The sequence below is a fragment of the Mytilus edulis genome, unplaced genomic scaffold, assembly GCF_963676685.1.
Source record: "Mytilus edulis unplaced genomic scaffold, xbMytEdul2.2 SCAFFOLD_2004, whole genome shotgun sequence".
NCBI lineage: Eukaryota > Metazoa > Mollusca > Bivalvia > Mytilida > Mytilidae > Mytilus > Mytilus edulis.
In genome coordinates, this window is record NW_027268306.1 from 1 (window position 1) to 18,251 (window position 18,251).

The following is an 18,251-nucleotide window of genomic DNA, read 5'->3' on the forward strand; positions in this document are numbered from 1 at the left end:
GAATTTGATATTTAAATTCATGAACTTACCTTGATATATTATATGCAAAGTGCAAATCACGATATGATATGAGGCTTCCTTTTCTGAGGAAATAACAAGGAAGTATTTTGGAAGTATACTATGTATATATATTTTTTCAATATGTTTTCTAAATTGAATTTGATTTTCAATTAGAATGGATTTAACAATAGTATCAAAATAAAGTAAGTATTACTAAATGTATTATTTTTCATAGATACAAATAAAAAATTAACATCTTCGCCGCATCAGTTCTGACATACCTGTTGAAAAGTAACAATTTTCAACAACCTCTCTCTTTTCAAAAGTAGGTAAAATATAATTGACAGAAAAAAAATATAAAAATAAGAAAACAACTTTAATTTATTACCACGTAAGACATGTATTCGTTTATTTCTTTTGAAGTGTGTTTGGTACATACACCATGTACACATAATATTTGATTTTGGTAATGTTGGTCCTTTTGTTTATTTAAACTAGATTTTGAATCGATTAATTACCCCGTTTTAGACTATTGTCTATTTATTTTTTACAATAAACATATACATCAAATTATATTAAACAAGAACAAAGGGGGGGGGGGGGGGGTGGGGGTATTGATTTCTTATATGGAGTGATGAAAATAAATGATGTCTTGTGTAACAATTGATATTATATTTCAACATGAAGTTAGTATATAGCAAAACCAAATTTTAAAGCAGTATTAGTTATGAAATTCATGTTCACTGATTTAACATAACATGTCAAAATGATATTTTCATTGATTTCAGATATGATTTGTTTTATAAAATTTATAACCTTTTAGACACCGAATAGAGAGAATTTTCCTTGTTTTTACTTTTAACATTACTTCCCTGTATTGAAAGTGAACGCTTCAATGCAATATATCACAACACGATAATGAATTGTGATTTAAATAAATTTACCCTGATGTCAATAAGGTAAATATGAAATAAGGATTCCTTTACTAAATTTAGAATAAGGAACTATTTTGGAAGTTTTATGTACATTTATATTTTCTCAATTTGTTTTCACAAAACAGATCTAAATTTCAATTATAATTGGAAGAAGAACATATAAAGTTAAGTACACAATATGTACTAAGGGTATTGATATGAAACAAAATTATAATCGAGCATTATTAGCTTGTACATATTTTACACTTTGTCTTCTTCCTTTATTTCTTCACCTTTTTCATATAAAATAAACATGTTTGATTATTTTCTCTATATAAAAAGGGGGAATTAAATTCTTGTATTGACTAATAAAGCAATGATAATCATATAATTGTTTTGCTGTGCAATTGATATAGGAATTCCACATGGTGCATATTATAGTTTGCAGCCAAAACAAATTTTGGAGGAGCAAAACATTGTTATACCAAGCTTAATAAAGATAATAATTATAAGTAACAATCCATATTGTCCACTTGTATAAGTACCAAAAAATTTAAATTTTAGACATAAGACGACGATGTTTTTCTTTTCACAACCCATGTCGTATACTTTTCACAACAACTTGCAATAATTTGCCAAACAGAGGATCTTGTGCGTTACCGACGAATCATACCTAAATCAGATTGAATATATATAACTCTTAAGATACCAATAAAGGACAATTACACTGGGAAAAGTAATGGCTCCATCTGTTCTATTCTCACAAATGCAACATACGAATGACATCAAAGAAAACATCTATTTATTTCTATAACTATTATAATATACAATATCCCATTCTTGATTGAGTTTAAAATTCTAAATATTTTAAATTGACAGTGGTACAAACACAATTAGAACACGAAATCTAACATGTCTAAAGCAAACAGAACCCTTGCATTCATTAGAAGAAATACAAAAAATAATTCAGTGACTATTAATGACCGAGCATACCAAGCCCTTACCAGACCTGGGAACAGAGAACATCATCTTCATAAAACAAATCCAAACACGTGCAGAAAGATATGTATGTTCAATTTACTGGAAGTGACGCAAACATGCGAAATCTACTCTTCTGTCTATCAAAACAAAAAAGAAGACTTAAAAGTAGATTCAACATGCTCTATAGAATAATTTCTTATAAAATTGTCATACCATATATTATGACATCCTAGCTAAAAGCAAAGCAAATACCTGGTTTAATCACGAGCAAACATACAGACAAATTCGATGCAGCAAAGGCATTTAAAAAATTCTCTTTCTTCTATACGACTATAAAGGATTTGAAACACATTTTGTAGTTACCCGAGCCAAACGCCTGTGGGACAACTACTGACTGTTTCAAAGAAATACTCGACAGAGAGAAATTCTCCTTGATACTTATTCATACCTTCATGGATAATCCATCACTTGTTTTTATCTTGCACAAATGAAAATCACAAAAATAAACTTTTAATTATTTACAATATTGTGCAACCAAGCGTGCATCAGAAACAATGAGAAAGTAAACATCAATTAATTAAACAGCCGATTATTTTCCGTTTATAAAGACGAGAAAGAGGAGATTAAATAATTATATACCTTTAATGATTTTTACTATTGTTCTAACATGCATCCAAGATATAAAGTTTCTCGTCAAAACTTTTAAATATTTTTCGATATTTGTTAATATCCTTTTATCAATTGTAACTTTTTATATAATACTTTAACTTTAAAAATATATGATATACTCAAACTTGATAAAGATATAACAATTTTTCAATAGCAAGGCTTACGAGCATCAACTATTAATAAAATTAAAATAATCTTTTATAAATGGTATGACGATTACTTACTGGCCTCTTAATACATTGTTTATTTAGATCAAATATTAATACGATATTCCCGTGCTTGCATTTCCTATCATGATTTTCTTGATGGAGGGTTACTGCTCACAAGGAAGCTATTAAACCAAGAGTTCCAAATGGTGAAGTTGAAATCATCCCTTCGTAAATTTTACGGACGCCATCACGAGTTAGTTGACCGTTATGGAATAACCGTTTCACAAATGATATCGGATATGTTCCTTACGTCGTAACTACAATCCCCTTCCCTTTCATGAATGTGACCTACCGAATTAGACTATTTACCGGATTTGTAATCACATAAGCAACACGACGGGTGCCACATGTGGAGCAGGATCTGCTTACCCTTCCGGAGCACCTGAGATCACCCCTAGTTTTTGGTGGGGTTCGTGTTGTTTATTCTTTAGTTTTCTATGTTGTGTCGTGTGTACTATTGTTTTTCTGTTTGTCTTTTTCATTTTTAGCCATGGCGTTGTCAGTTTGTTTTAGATTTATGAGTTTGACTGTCCCTTTGGTATCTTTCGTCCCTCTTTTATGATAATACTCCATAAAAATTTATCATGAAATTTAACATCACGTAATAATGTGTCTGTTTTCTTTTCTGGAGGTATCAATGCCGTTAAGATGTTGTTTGCTTATGGAGTAACTGCATGTATTAAATAATAAAAAAAGATTAAAACTGTTTTTTGCTTGCCTGAAAAAGTTTATCAAAAAGTAAAATCACAAAAATACCGCATTCCGAGGAAAATTCAAAACGGAAAGTCCTTAATCAAATGTCAATTTCAAAAGCTCAAACACATTAAACAAATGGTTAACGTCTGTCATATTCCTGACTTGGTACAGGCATTTTTTGTTTATGTATTTGAAAAATATTGAACCTGAAGACAAATTTAGAAAATTGAAGTCAATAAAAAAAAAATCAAAATCAAACGCTATCAATCAACAGTATATGAAAAAGAACTGCCTTATTTCTGACTGGGTGCAGGGATTTCATAAAGAACATGAAACGTTCAAACTGGTTGGATAGTTTGCTCAACTCCCACTTGCATGACATTTTTTTTATAGTTCCGTTATATTGACGGAATAAGGACTACAAAAAAAATTCTATAGATTATTTTCTAATTGCTTTAAAAACGAAAGGTTGGCTAACGAGTTCTCCGTCAAAATAACATTTCTAATCCAATTTACTTCATCGGCTAGCCTATATATTTTCAATTTTTATATTTAGTTTCTTACAATATAACACTATCCGTACCCCTTGATTCTGTAATCTTTCAAATCAGTTGATTTCATTCGAACCGAAAACATGATGTCGATATTACTATTTGTTCTTTCTTCTAGTAACGTGTATGACATCAATTTCAGTTTGCATGGCATATGTCTCTATTAACAGATGAATTTTTTTATGCACTGTGCATCTTCCATTCGATCATTTTATTTGGAACTGTTAACAATAACTTGTCAGCATAGTAACATAATGTATGCAATGAATATTTCAAATAAAATGTATGGTTAAATAGTACCCAGCGCAAAAATCATTCAGTTTACTGTCATACGAGTGAGAGGTTTAGCAGCTATAAAACAAGGTTCAATCCAGCATTGTCTACATAAGAAAATGTCTGTTCCAAGTCAGGAATATGACAGTTGTTATCCATTCGTTTGATGTGTTTAAGTTTTTGATTTTGCCATTTGATTAGGGACTTTTCGTTATGAATTTTCCTCGGAGCTAAGTATTTTTGTGATTTTACTTTGAATGTGTCATTCAACAAATGGTTTTAAAACAAATGTTCTGGTGGTAGTTTCCGAGTAGGACGTAATCTCAAACTTGCCAGAGATATCAAATGATATGTCAAATATATTCAAGAACATGTAATAAAGTTCAACAGCCAAAAGAGCCCAACTAGAACGATAAAAACACTTCTGTCTACAGTCGATGGTTAAAGTAGTGTTAATTTAGCATTTCGGCATAATAAAATCTCTTTTTTTCAGATATTCCTGCATTGATTTATTTAAATTATGACATTAACACCAAACAAATGTTTACGATAATAACAATTCTATTATTAATTTAATGTAGCGATACATGATACATGTATTTCGTTTGACTGTATGTGGTCATTCTTATTTTATTTATTGTGACATTTTGACAAGAATAACAAAGTATCATACTTAACATGGCTTTTAAGGAGATCGACAAAAAACTCACAAAAATAGGCTAATGTTTGAGAAGTTATCCCTCCTTTCCAATGTTGATTTCCATAGGAAATTAAAAATGCTGATTTTGAGTATTCCTCAAGTATGATTTTATGGGACTTTTTTCTGTTAATATTGGGGCTTAATGCCAGATTAGAACTAACATATTTTCTGTTACAATGAGGTTAAAATTTAGTTTAACTGGACTAATTGGCAATCTCACCAGATCTTCTTTTTTATAAGTATCAAAACTTGAACTTACTAGTAAAATATAAGTGTAACAATATTCTGATTAATTAATTGTTCCAAGTGTGTTTATCATTACATTATTCATGTTATTTTGATTAATCATTTTTATTTATACAACAACGGGTTTATAGTTTCACGGGTAATTATGTCACATTGATTGCATGTTAACCTGTTGTATGAAGTAGTGTTTCAGATGATGAGATTAATGAATATCATTATTATTAAAGATAATGCGAATGCAAACTTGTTATATTTAGATCGATTAAAAAAATACTGGTATGAACGGGGTCTATAAATAAAGGCAACAGTAGTGTACAACTGTTCAATAGTCATAAATCGATAAATCGAGAGGGAGAAAAAATCGGGTCACAAACCAAAAACTGAGGCACTGAACTGCAACAAAAACAAACGACATCATACAAAGAAACGGACTATTTGATAACACCTGCCATATTCCTGACTTGGTAAAGGAAATTCTAAGAAAACATTGGATTAAACCTGGATTTATGGCTCATCAAACTATAAAAATATATAATGAAGAGTTTCAATTCCTAAATCGTGGCGATTAAGCGCTGCGCTACTAAAAAAAAAAATCTAATTCATTTTTCTAACTTCAATATTGAATTCAAAATATTAATATATATATTTTTTTTAATGATGCCATGCAACTACATTTTGGCCATTGACAAGTATTATTTTACTTTAAAACAACTTTCTTAGTCTTAAAATTCTTGCATTATTAACATAGGTCAAGTTCAGCACCAGTACATTTTGAGTACTTTTGACTTCTTTTTTAATACCTTTTATCTTATAAGATTATTTAGTTTACTTCTATTTTCGTTATCAATTTTCATTGGTGTATACTCAATTGAGATGTCATTATATTCATATGTTGATATGAAATTTTTTATCTTTTAGGTGATAATGAGCTTGCAGAAAAGGAGCACGTTAATATGGTTATTATTATATGTAAATACAGCAATTCAATTTCAGGTATGTCTAGCTGTCATTCTTATTGTATCAAACTGTTTTGATAAACTAGTAAAATTATCAACTGTATCTAACTAATTGAGACACATAGATAAACATACACAAATACAAACTAAAAATAATAACCTTCATATGACTACACTGACACAGTTTTAGAAATGTCCAAAGCTCGATATGAGAGGCCATAACATATACACAGTGTGAAGGAGTCATTTTGCGTCAAAACTATAAGACTAGAAAGTGTTCCGTTATGTCAATTCTAACAGATTCTGCTTGGAAACAGTAATTTTTTTAGTAAAAGCATAAACTTAAAACACTCTCCAAACCCAAATTTAGTTTTTGTCATTTGATGTGAATACTACGTCAATATATGAATTGAGGGGTACTGTACATTTCGGTATATATATATATGCATTAAGCAGAACTTCTTAATTTCTTTCAATCTGAATTTGGTTTTCTCATAGCTATAAATATGTTTGGGCTACACAAAGGCATTGTATAAGTCATTTTGAAAGGGATGGACTCGTCAATATGATAGGGAGCAAAAAATAAAACAATGACACAAAATACTCAGAATATCGAATTAAAATTTTTTCAGTTACTGACAGTTATATTAGTTATTAGCCAATGACAACTAAATCAAACATAATGTGATACCAACTAGAACATCAGCATAAAAACTAGGATGCGACATCCCGTGTTTTTAAAGTTTGTGTTGCAATATGATAAAAAAATCAAAGAACAAGTTTGTGTGCTAAAGGTCAATGAATATATACAACTTAATCAAATTGACTTTCTGAAACGGGACTTTTTATAGCTGACTAGCTGGGGTATAGGATTTGCTGAGTGTTGAAGGCCGTACGGTGACCTATAATTTTTGTATCATTTGGTCTCTTGTAAAGACTTGTCTCATTTACATTAATAACGCATCTTCTTTTATATATATAAATGTTGCCAACGGTAAGATTTACAGCTAAATAATTTCATTACGGTTCAATATGTGTATATTTAGAATAGAAAAGTTTAATATAAGTTGCAGCAAATGCTCTTCCAATTAAAATTCTTCAAAGGGGCATCTTAAAAAGAAATCTTTTGTTTGATAACAGTATGTCAACGTAATAATTCAGAGCGTCGAAAATCATAACTGTCAACAGATTCAGAGTATCACCAATTTGCATATTTTTATCTAAAACATCCAGATTGGTTTGTGCATTTGTAATATTTAACAATGGTCACTATATATTGTTCACTGCCATTTAAAAAAATAGTTTTCAATTTTCAGACTTAATGTATGATATTGCATATAATCAAGGTAAAACTGTAAATGAATACATGCAATCAAAAAATAATTTTTATTCTAGTATCACAAAACCAACTGATCTATTATTGATCGGTTTTTAGATAATAATAGATATATTATATAAAAGAAGATGTGGTATGATTGACAAGGCGACAACTCTCCAGAAGAGACCAACATGACACAGAAATTAACAACTTTAGGTCACTGTACAGCCTTCAACATTGAGCAAAGCCCATACCGCATAGTCAGCAATAAAAGGCACCGAAATGATAAAATTAAAAACAATTCAAACGAAAAAACTAACGGCCTTATTTATATAAATAAACAATAAACAAAAAAATAAACACATAGACAATGATAGACACATAAACAAAAGACAAGGTAATATTGTAACAATTAAATAATGAAATAACATCGACCAATGGAATGAGAGAAATTGGGATGTACAAGCTCGGAAAGATTAGGTAAATTACCTTTTACTTTCCAACTTTATTCTGTAATATCTATAAATACGTGTTGTTAACCTTTATAAAATCTTTAGAATCTAAACATTTTGATAGTTTGCCAATTGTAAATAATGAAGGATTTCGCACGAAGGATTTTATACAATTACTTAAAAATTACTTAAAGATGGTGAATGATACCGTGATGCATTTAATTGTCTTTTTTTCAGAAAAGGAAGGTAAAATTATTTTGTTGTTGCTATTAATTAAGTCTCATTATCATGAATAACGCAACTGTTATCCTTTAAAAAACAGCTATATATTATTCACAAATAAAACACTAAAGATATTTTGATTGATATAACAAAGTATTAAGGATTAAGTCGCTTCCAAAGATTAGAACTTTACGAATACAAGCCATAAGTAAAGGGATGGGGTGAAAAAAGTTTAAATAATCATCAGCATAGATCAAAAGAAACTTATATACTTTCTTCAAGACAACTGTCCTCTAGCTTATCTGTAGCTTATCTGGCTTATAAGCATGGCAGTTTGTCAGACACTTTAATTCCGAGATAATTATTTTGAAATTAAGGCAAATTGAATCAACATGATTTATAAAACTATCCAGTTGATATTGTATTTCTTTTTTCCATTTAACTGGCGACGCAAAGTCTATTGTCTGCTTTACTGTGATTTCAAACGAGATCCGATCGATGTAGTTCTTTTAAAAAATCCGGCCATTGTCGATGAGAAATAAAACTATGCAAAAAAAAAGATATAAAACACTAATTCAGTTCCGACAGACAATTTCGCGCGTCTGAATCGATGTCCCTTATTCAACTTAATCAGGAACGCCCAAAATTCAAATTTTGAAATTGATAGCCAAATATGTACAAGACACGAAAACATGAAAATCATACCAACAAAAAGCTGATTTTACTTTCAGTCAACTTTGCCTGAGGGAGTTTGAATATTTCAATTGATTCAATTATTTTTTGTGAAAGATTTTAACTGATTCACTCATTAAAAAACGCTCCGATTTTACCTTAAATATGAAACATCTATCAAATATGCCAAAACATGTCAATTTTCAGATGTTTTTGTCAAAATGAAAGTGGCTGCATCCGTGTTCATCCTCGACCATTATATGTGTTATGTATTATCATTAAGCACAACTTAAATTTCAATATCAAGAATGAATACGAATGCGGCCACTTTCATTTAAGACGAAAATCGTCTAAAATTTAATTAAAATGCTGAAATTGTGAAGATTTCAGTAATTTAGCATGACTTAATGATGCAAGTACCCGATATATGTGCATTGTAATGCACAAAACAGCACATATTTATGTAGCAGAGGCATTATACCTTCCAAAAAAAATAACTAAAAGTTTACATTTTAACAATTTTGTAAAACTGCTATATTTTGGGGGCAAAAAGGGGTCTTACTGAACCTACTCCTTTAATTGTTTAATAGAGAATAATACATGGCAAAATCCGTATCATATGTCGTATCATCCCGAGACACCAATATCAGCCCAAGGGCTTTTCGGCCCGAGGGATGATATTGGTCGAGGGTGATACGGCATGTGATACGGATTTTGCCATGTTTTATACGCTTTATCATATATTTCAACAGAAGAGTATTATATTATATGAACTGTTTCTGATCCATAACACTGGGATACCTTCAGTTATACTTTTGTCTTGTTTCAAAGGCCTTAAAAGAACTGCTCAATTACTTATCCGAAGCACCTGGGTTACCTTACAATTTGCGTGCTGTTGTTTTAAAAATATTTGGTTTATTATTGTATTTTTTGTGTGTTTTGTATTTTTTATAGTTGCATTTAGTGTGCCAAAAAATATGAAAACTTGACGTTCGTGACGTCACATACCAAACAATGACGTCATTCAATAAATTGCATCACGCCCGAATGACCGTTCTATTGGACCTATTTTGAGGAAAATTTTTCTTAAGCTTACATAAATAAAAACTGACTTTATGTAAAAAAAAAAAAAAAAAAAAAAGTAGGGGTGTGATAAAGAGTATGCGATAAAGGGTGCGCATCAAAGTTGCGCGATATGGATTAAACAGCAGGCTATTTATCAAATATGCAAAACTACTGTATTTACTACTAAACATATGATAAATCTATTTATCGCAAGGCTTTTAGAGTTTTATAAATAATTAAAATAAATCTATTGAGAGTAAAGAAATATCGTCATACTCGAGTTTAGGTGGTAAAATCTGTTTCTCAAATGATTTTTGTCCTTCATTTTGAAAAAAAAATTGTAGAAAGCTGTGTTCTTTATATTTGACGTCACAATGCATAGTCGCCGTTTCATTATGACGTTACAATAGGGAATCTAGAAGAAACTAAGAAAATTTGACGTCATAACTACATTTAGAACAATCATTCACCGAGAACAGATATTTCACTAGTGAAGAGAAATATTTTTCTCACACCGAACAAGAAAAATAAGAGAAAGTTACGTTATATTGACAAATTGTTCGAGCAACCCAAAGAGACATGAAAGGTTTATTCTACGATTCTGAAAAAGGTGATGCGAGTATCTGTGATTAATCGATGAAACTGTTGTTAGGTGTAATTTATTTATAAAACGTCAAAATCATTCGAAACACTCAAGCAAGTCATAGTTAGCCTTCGAAGGCTTTTGGTCAATTTAATGAATTATTTGCTTTTTAATGTATTTTAAAATTGCTTTTTGACTTCCGTTTCAAACTATTTTATTCGAACGACACTATGTAAACAAAACACGACTGATGCATTAAATTATGAGCCTGGTGTGGTAGCTTTTACCATGCATATTCTTGCATATACATATACTTTTATATTGTTATAAGTCGTTGTGTTGGTTAAGAGCATTTCCCTTTTAGAATAGTTGTAAGTGAGCACTCGGTTCAGTACTACAAATAATTTCAAAATGAAAATGCTTAAAAATTCTAGGTATGAAATAAATGTGTTTACTTTATATATCAGTTTGAAATAGCTCGTACTAAACATTAGATCAGATATTACCTTCGACACCTGACATCACACAAAGAGCTCTGAGTACTCATTAGAAGTGAATAAAACTATGGTAAAGATTTAATAGGCTTAAACAATTGTGTTTTTTTAAAATATCTACGCATTTTTCTAGTACCATATTTTTTCAAATATTTAAAACAAAATCTAACAATATGTTTTTATAGGAAAACAAAGAAACACCTAAATGCAACTACACCAACGCCACATTTGATGACACGTGTTGTCCTTATTGCACGAATCTACAAAATGACAGCTGTAAGACCAATGGGTGTCCGAAAGATTATTATCATTTGAAAGGCAATTGTTATGGAAAGCACCATGAATTCAAATCAAACATGTTTGTATGCAAAAAGAAATGTCCATCAAGTCATTATGGAATAACACTCAACGAAAATAAAGTGTGTTTGGCCTGTTTGATATTGTGTCAGGATAGTTCTTTAAAAACAACATGTTTATGTGAAGATATAGACAAAGAGACACAATTAAAAGGAATTTTGTTATATATAGTCATTGGTCTATCTGCCCTCTTGGCAATAGCTTTGGGAATGATGGTGGTGTATGTTTTTTGTACAAATCGGAGTGAAGATATAAAACGTAATTCGACGACATGCAACAAGGTATTAAAAAAAAGTTTATTTTTATTTGAAAAGAATTCATTTAATTCAGTAATTATTTGTCTAATCGTCTAGACAGTTTTAGCTGGAAGGCTTTTGCATTTCAATTTTTATTTGTCTTTTATAATACTATGAAAATGATGCATTGTGTACAGTCATTTAACTTTTTTTTCAAATTTCAATCCCAAGGATGAAAACACAGAATTATCAACATGAAGCAGTTTTCCCTTTGTAAATCAATAGAGAATTAATGAAACATAAACACCGATTTCCCCTAAACATTCCGTACATTTTGTTCAGAATTTTTAAAACCAACGACATAAAAATAGTGTGTATTTATACATGTATGTCTCCAGACAGATATTTCATTCGGTAAATTAAATAATGATTGTGTTCGTAAAACTTTTAAATAATGGAAGAACTTCAACTTGATTCACCAGATTTTTTTAATATTCATTCCCCTAAAAAGGCACTATCATTACAACAGAAAGTCATATGTGCGTGAATTTTAAAAAATCACTATATATATGAATACAGAAATTACAGAACCAACACTACGTTCTACATAAAACGATACAGAAAATTCTTGCAGTTACCGAAAGCAAGCTCAAATTATTTGATATGCCTGCTGAAACGAATAAATTTTATCTAACGCTAAAATATCACCGGCTGATTTAAGTAAAGAATTATAAGAATATTCCAAAAATTGGAAGAAAACAACAATATATTATTAACAGACGAATAGACAAACAAATGTAAGAGTACACAAAGCACAGAAACTTAAAATTGATGTACATGAATACTTTAAAGACTCGGTTAATGTCAGATGCGCTAAAATGGTAAGTCGTTCTTGTTCCCCTAGTACCATATCTTTAATTGGAAGCACAACTTATTAATATTAATAACTTAGCACAACAACGATCTTGTGTCATGCACATCGTTAATTTTTACCAAATTTCAATGCAGAAAAAACAAGAAACTCTTTTAATCGTGTGTCCAATAAGAACAAAGTGAACAGATATTAACCCCATAAAACCCAAATCAGAATGATAAAACAACAAGTCGATGATTCTGAACGTTCAATAGAATACTATAATGACTGTTTAAAACAAGTCTTAGAAAATTCATCGATAGCATCAGTATTGTATAAATTTCGTCATTATATGCTTTGTCACTGTCAAAAAAATATAAAAATCTATGGAGAAACCTGAAACCACATAATTCTTCTCTTCTTCAAATAACCACGAACATCAATACAATACAAGTTGTTTTATACATTTTACCTTCTCGACCTATAGGTTGACGGAAACGACATCAGGAAAAATTCTATATCATTCGATACAGACAAGACGGAGGAAAACAACTTAAGTGGACAACAAAAAGCTGCATTGTGTGCAAAAGAGGCTGAAAAAGAAGTTGATAAGAAGACAAGATACACAAAAGCCCCAACTGCTGCTGTGGAACCAGAAAAGGTAAAGTATTCCTATACTTTATGAAAGATACCATGCATAGCATACGTAGAATCTTCTTAATTTGACAATGTCTGTGGAAGTTACTTCCATTCTCGATATGAATAAAGAAATGTGATATGATTGTATCTGAGACAAAACAAAATAGGTAAAAGATTAGAGGATATTCAAAGTCGATGATAAAATCATAACGACATGGCAAACAAAAATCGATAAAAAAAAACACAATAAAGAAATCTGAGGACTTTGCAATACACACCGCACTAAGATACTTCTGTCCGGGGAGAAAAGTAGTGAATCCCATGCTGCATAAGTCGACAACTATCTCCATTATATTTTTAAAGGAAGAAGGTAAAAACGACTATTAGACACTGTTTAGCATTCAACAACAGTCAAATATACGCAGTACGGTTAGCAAAAAAAAGCCTCTGTTACGACACGACATTAACTACATGCATTTCGAAAGAGGAAATCCCCAGCCCGACATATGCAAAAAACAATATCCTCAAGGGGGCAAACATGCTTACGGTTGTGCAATACCCTAGCCCGAAATAGCGATACAACTACACAACAAAAGAGCAAACTAAACATTGATCCCCCTAATCAGCACTAAGCGTATAAACCTAAAAGACAAAAGACATAAGGTACCGACTCAAGTACAGTTGTGTTCAAATATAGCCAACAAAATTTTATAAATAAACAAAACATGTCCTCCCAGAATGATACACCAACTGGAACTCATCCACTTGATTGAATTTTCAGATGAATCTAACATCTAGAATTGGTTGTGTTTCTGTCAGTCAATTGGATATTTTCAGGAATTTTTGTAGATTTTGGTTATTATCTTGGATACTATTAAAAAGATAAAGATAAACTGTAAACAGCAAAAATACTTAGCAATGTAAGAACTACAAATAAGACTTATGATCAAAATTATCAGTTGATTTCTTAAGCAGTTATTGCCCTTTAAGGATAATTTTACATAATTTGTTTATCATGGTTTTTTTTTTAAATCTTCTCCTCTGAAACTATTTTACCAAACTTAAGCTGAATGATTCTTATGTTATGTAGAATTAGTTGTTTTATTTTCCGTTTCCTCAGAAACATAGCCACCATGGCTGATTTGGAACAAAAAGTAAAATGCAGTATTGACTTATATTTCAACCTAAAGCATTTTGTGCAAATCAGACAAGAAGTTCCAGCATTCATGAGGTAAAGATCTACCTGTCCTGAAATTATCAGCCAAATCTGGTATCTGATGTTTTTGTTTATTCCCTAAATTGATGATTCTCAGGAAATATTGTAGTTTTTGGCTATTATCTCGAATATTATTATAGATCACGATAAACTGTAAGCAGCAAAAATGTTCAGCCAAGTAAGATCTTAAAATATGTTTATTGACCATAATTGTCAATTGACCCCTTCAAGAGTTATTTCCAATAAAGACAATTTTTCATAATTGGTTTATCGAGTTTGTTTTCTTGTAACATTCTCTCCTCTGAAACTCAGGAATCAATTTAAGCCAAACTTGGGCTGAATGAGTTTTAGAGAATCTAGTATAAATTTTGTTTTTCTCTGTTTCCTTATGCGTGAGGAAACATAGCCACTATGGCTAAAATGGAACATAGTGGTAAAATATGAGATACAAAGAACATTTAAAAAGTATTTTTAAACAACTCATATCTATAAAGAAAAAATATATCTATAGTCATTGTGGAAGATTCAAGCAAAACATTACAAGGTGAGCGATTCGGATTCTTGAGAGCCTCTTGATTACTAAGAAGACATTTTTTTAAAGGATTGATAAGTTTACACTGATCCGTATCTAATTAGTGTACGAACTTTAAAAGAAATTGATGAAAAAGTTCAGATGTAGTAGCCCATCAATAAGGGTTTTAATTCACAGCCAAGATTCAAGACACAATATATATAAAAAAATGTGGTAACGAAATCCCTAGATAAATAATTTACCAGTAATACATAGATTGTGTGCATTGTAATGTTAACTACAGACCGAGTTAGGAAATACAAAAGAATAAACTAAACGTCATCATTTCAAAAAGTACTATTAAAAATATGAAAGTGCAACTGAAAAAAGTGTCGATGTAGACAAACACTACTTTAGTTGTTTGAGCATTTTGAGCACAAGTTTGTTTTTTTTAAAATGAAAAATGGTAAATGTGAACTGCGTTACCCATCATTTGAATTGTAAACATCGCATGATTAGGGTATCTGATATGACTAAAATTTAGAAAAAAGGAGGCTGAATTCCAAAATTCATTAGTTAATAGACAAAAACATAATATAAAAGGCTGAAGATTGAGAAAACGAACCTACTCCAAAAACCTGAGGGTGATCACATATGCTGCGTGGTGTTAAGAGAATCATTTAACATATATGTCATCCGTCGTGTTGTTCATAGAAAGTACAAATTGGTGTTAAATACAAATAACACTTTAAATAATTTTACAATCGATGAAAAGATACCAGGATGGTAGCTACGTCAATTGGAACATATCCAATGTACTCTGTGGTACAGTCAACAAACTCATGAAGGCGGCCGTGAAAATTTCGAAGAAACGATTTCAACATTACTACTAGGAACTATTGATAGTTGTCAAAGTTGATAGTTCGAAGTGGTTTTTTTTGTGTTAAATAAAAAAGTCTTATTATGCTAAACCTCTAAATGGAAAGTTCACTTCAAGTTAAAATGTTATTCATTAAGCAACAGGACATATCAAATATATCTGAACGTGTAACTAAACAAAAACATCGAAAGATGTAGTTGTCTGTCGATGAAAATTATGTATGCGGTTTGGGATTTTTATAAGAGGAAATAGTGCATCAATATTCTTTATCTAGGATTGTTATTTTAATCACGATTTATGGAAACTATTACTATATACACTTTGTTATCCTAGGAACGTGTTTTTCTCATTTTGAAGGTCGAACGGGAATATATATCTAAATCTGTGTCATTTAAGCTTAGGATAGATTTTTGATTTTGCAGTATTACGATATCTTAGTTTAAACAAACAAGGGCAAAATTTAAGAAGAAATAAAATGTCCATCGAGGTGTTATTTTATTCAGTAGACAGGAATTATAAACACAAAGGTTCACAGTAAACTAGTACTTGATATGACTGTCGTACTTATTGTGTGTTTATGTACTCCGTAAAATATGGTTCCACGTAAAACTATCATTTTCAGACGAATTTTTAAAACAATAACTCTATGGGTATCATGCGATATAATGATGTATAAATATGACTATTTTTCTGAGCAATGATATTTAACAGACAACTGCAATCATCAAACTAATCTCACTATTATAAATTTTACAGCACAAAGAATAGAAAATAAACCAATTGGTTTTATACATAAGCTTATCATACGTGCAAATACGAATGTATTTTTGAATGCAAATGTCAAAAGATTATTAAGATACATTTTAATAGTATTTCATTTTTTGATATAGAATCTCCCAAACATCCAATCAGACAGACCTAACAGTAGTGCATATGAAAACTCAAGTTCAATAAGAAGAAATGAGGTTTTGACTGATGAGATGAATAAAACGAGATTTAAAGACACAAAGTGCAACCTTCCACCAATAAATGATGATGAAAGCGAAATCAAACTATCAACGGAAGGCACCAATCCTTCTGAATTAGAAATCGAAGTTAAATCCGTTACAGCATCTATTTCTTCAACCCTTGATGTGACCAATGGAAATACACCGAAGGAGGATGATAAAGAAGGCGACTATGATACGGTTGAAGAATATCCAGATGAGAAGGGATATGAAACTCTTAACTTTCAAGATGGAACAATTGAAACCACTGATATAGAAAATATTTCTCAATCGAAAAAGCAAGGTCTGGTGAAAGGACACAAAGCGGCTTGTTCTTTCAATAAATGCAAAGAATCTGACAATGATAAGAAAGATAACTTTGATTCAGATAGCTTTGATACTGATATTGACAATCGAGTAAGTGATAAATCAAGTTCATCAGTTGAAACAGTAAAAAGTAGAAGTCCAAGATCGGATTTGATGTTAGAATCAAAGACAATTATATCAGTACAAGAGCCTTTCGTCCAAACCTTGCCAGAATCAGATGCCCATCAATATGAAAATTATCAAGGTTCAACAAGCGATGTCGATAATATAAATCTAACAGATTTTACAACTATCGAAAATACCCCTCTACCGATTATGCGTCAATATGCTAATATAAATGTCAATGAGAAAATTGCTTCTACCAACAAGCATTCAAGCAGATGTAGCCAAGATAGTTCAGATAGTAATAAGTCTGAAGATTCGTTCAAATCCACATATAGCCATATTTCGCTGCCGAATACTCCAGTGGAGCAATTGTCCTCAAATAAAGAAGAAACAATAATAGAAATGGATACAACGAACATTGCCAGTATCAACAATGGTGTAAATAACGTTGAAGTAGAAGTTACAAAGATTGCAAGCCAGCCAAATATCAATATAAGTGGAACAAATGTTTCGTTACAGCTGGTATACAATCAGAAAAACTAACTTTATGGTATTTCATATTCAGACAACATAACTTTTATGGTAAGTTATAGGTAAGGCCAGGCGTACTTAATTTCAATCACATTAAATCAATGCAATGCAGGGCCTTAAAATGTCATTATAATGACTAACACATGTGAACAAAAATAATGACTCACACATGTGAACAAAAATAATGACTTTTTTATTTGAGCAAAAATTTCCTTTTACACATAGTTTTGACATAATTAGATAAGAGCAAAAAAAAAAAAGAGGGACGAAAGATACCAAAGGGACAGTCAAACTCATAAATCTAAAACAAACTGACAACGCCATGGCTAAAAATAAAAAAAGACAAACAGAAAAACAATAGTACACACGACACAACATAGAAAACTAAAGAATAAACAACACGAATCCACCAAAAACTAGGGGTTATCTCAGGTGCTCCGGAAGGGTAAGCAGATCCTGCTCCACATGTGGCACCCGTCGTGTTGCTTAAGTGATTAAAAATCCGGTAAATAGTCTAATTCGGTCAAAATGCGTTAGAAAAAAACAATATTTTACCAACACTAATTTGGATTCATTGTATAAGACGTCTTGTATTTAATCAACATTTTT

At 30.8% G+C, this 18,251-nt stretch overlaps 1 protein-coding gene across 2 annotated transcripts; it reads left to right on the forward strand.

Moving 5' to 3' along the window:
* The first annotated feature begins 65 nt into the window (after positions 1-65).
* Positions 66-18,037, forward strand: LOC139507301 (uncharacterized). Of its 2 annotated transcripts, XM_071295687.1 has the most exons (5): positions 66-203; positions 6,158-6,232; positions 11,187-11,639; positions 12,935-13,108; positions 16,584-18,037. In XM_071295687.1, exons 2-5 carry the CDS (start codon positions 6,164-6,166, stop codon positions 17,652-17,654), a joined length of 1,767 nt encoding a protein of 588 aa, XP_071151788.1. In that variant the 5' UTR covers positions 66-203; positions 6,158-6,163; the 3' UTR covers positions 17,655-18,037. The 2 variants fall into 2 exon arrangements, with proteins under 2 accessions (XP_071151788.1, XP_071151789.1); XM_071295688.1 differs by lacking the exon at positions 11,187-11,639.
* Positions 18,038-18,251: the final 214 nt, after the last annotated feature.

Coding starts and splice junctions, on each gene's coding strand:
- LOC139507301 (XM_071295687.1), top strand. CDS start 6,164: ATGAGCTTGCAGAAAAGGAGCACGTTAATATGGTTATTATTATATGTA. Junction 11,640..12,934: donor ATTCGACGACATGCAACAAG/GTATTAAAAAAA, acceptor CTCGACCTATAG/GTTGACGGAAACGACATCAG. Junction 13,109..16,583: donor CTGCTGTGGAACCAGAAAAG/GTAAAGTATTCC, acceptor TTTTTGATATAG/AATCTCCCAAACATCCAATC.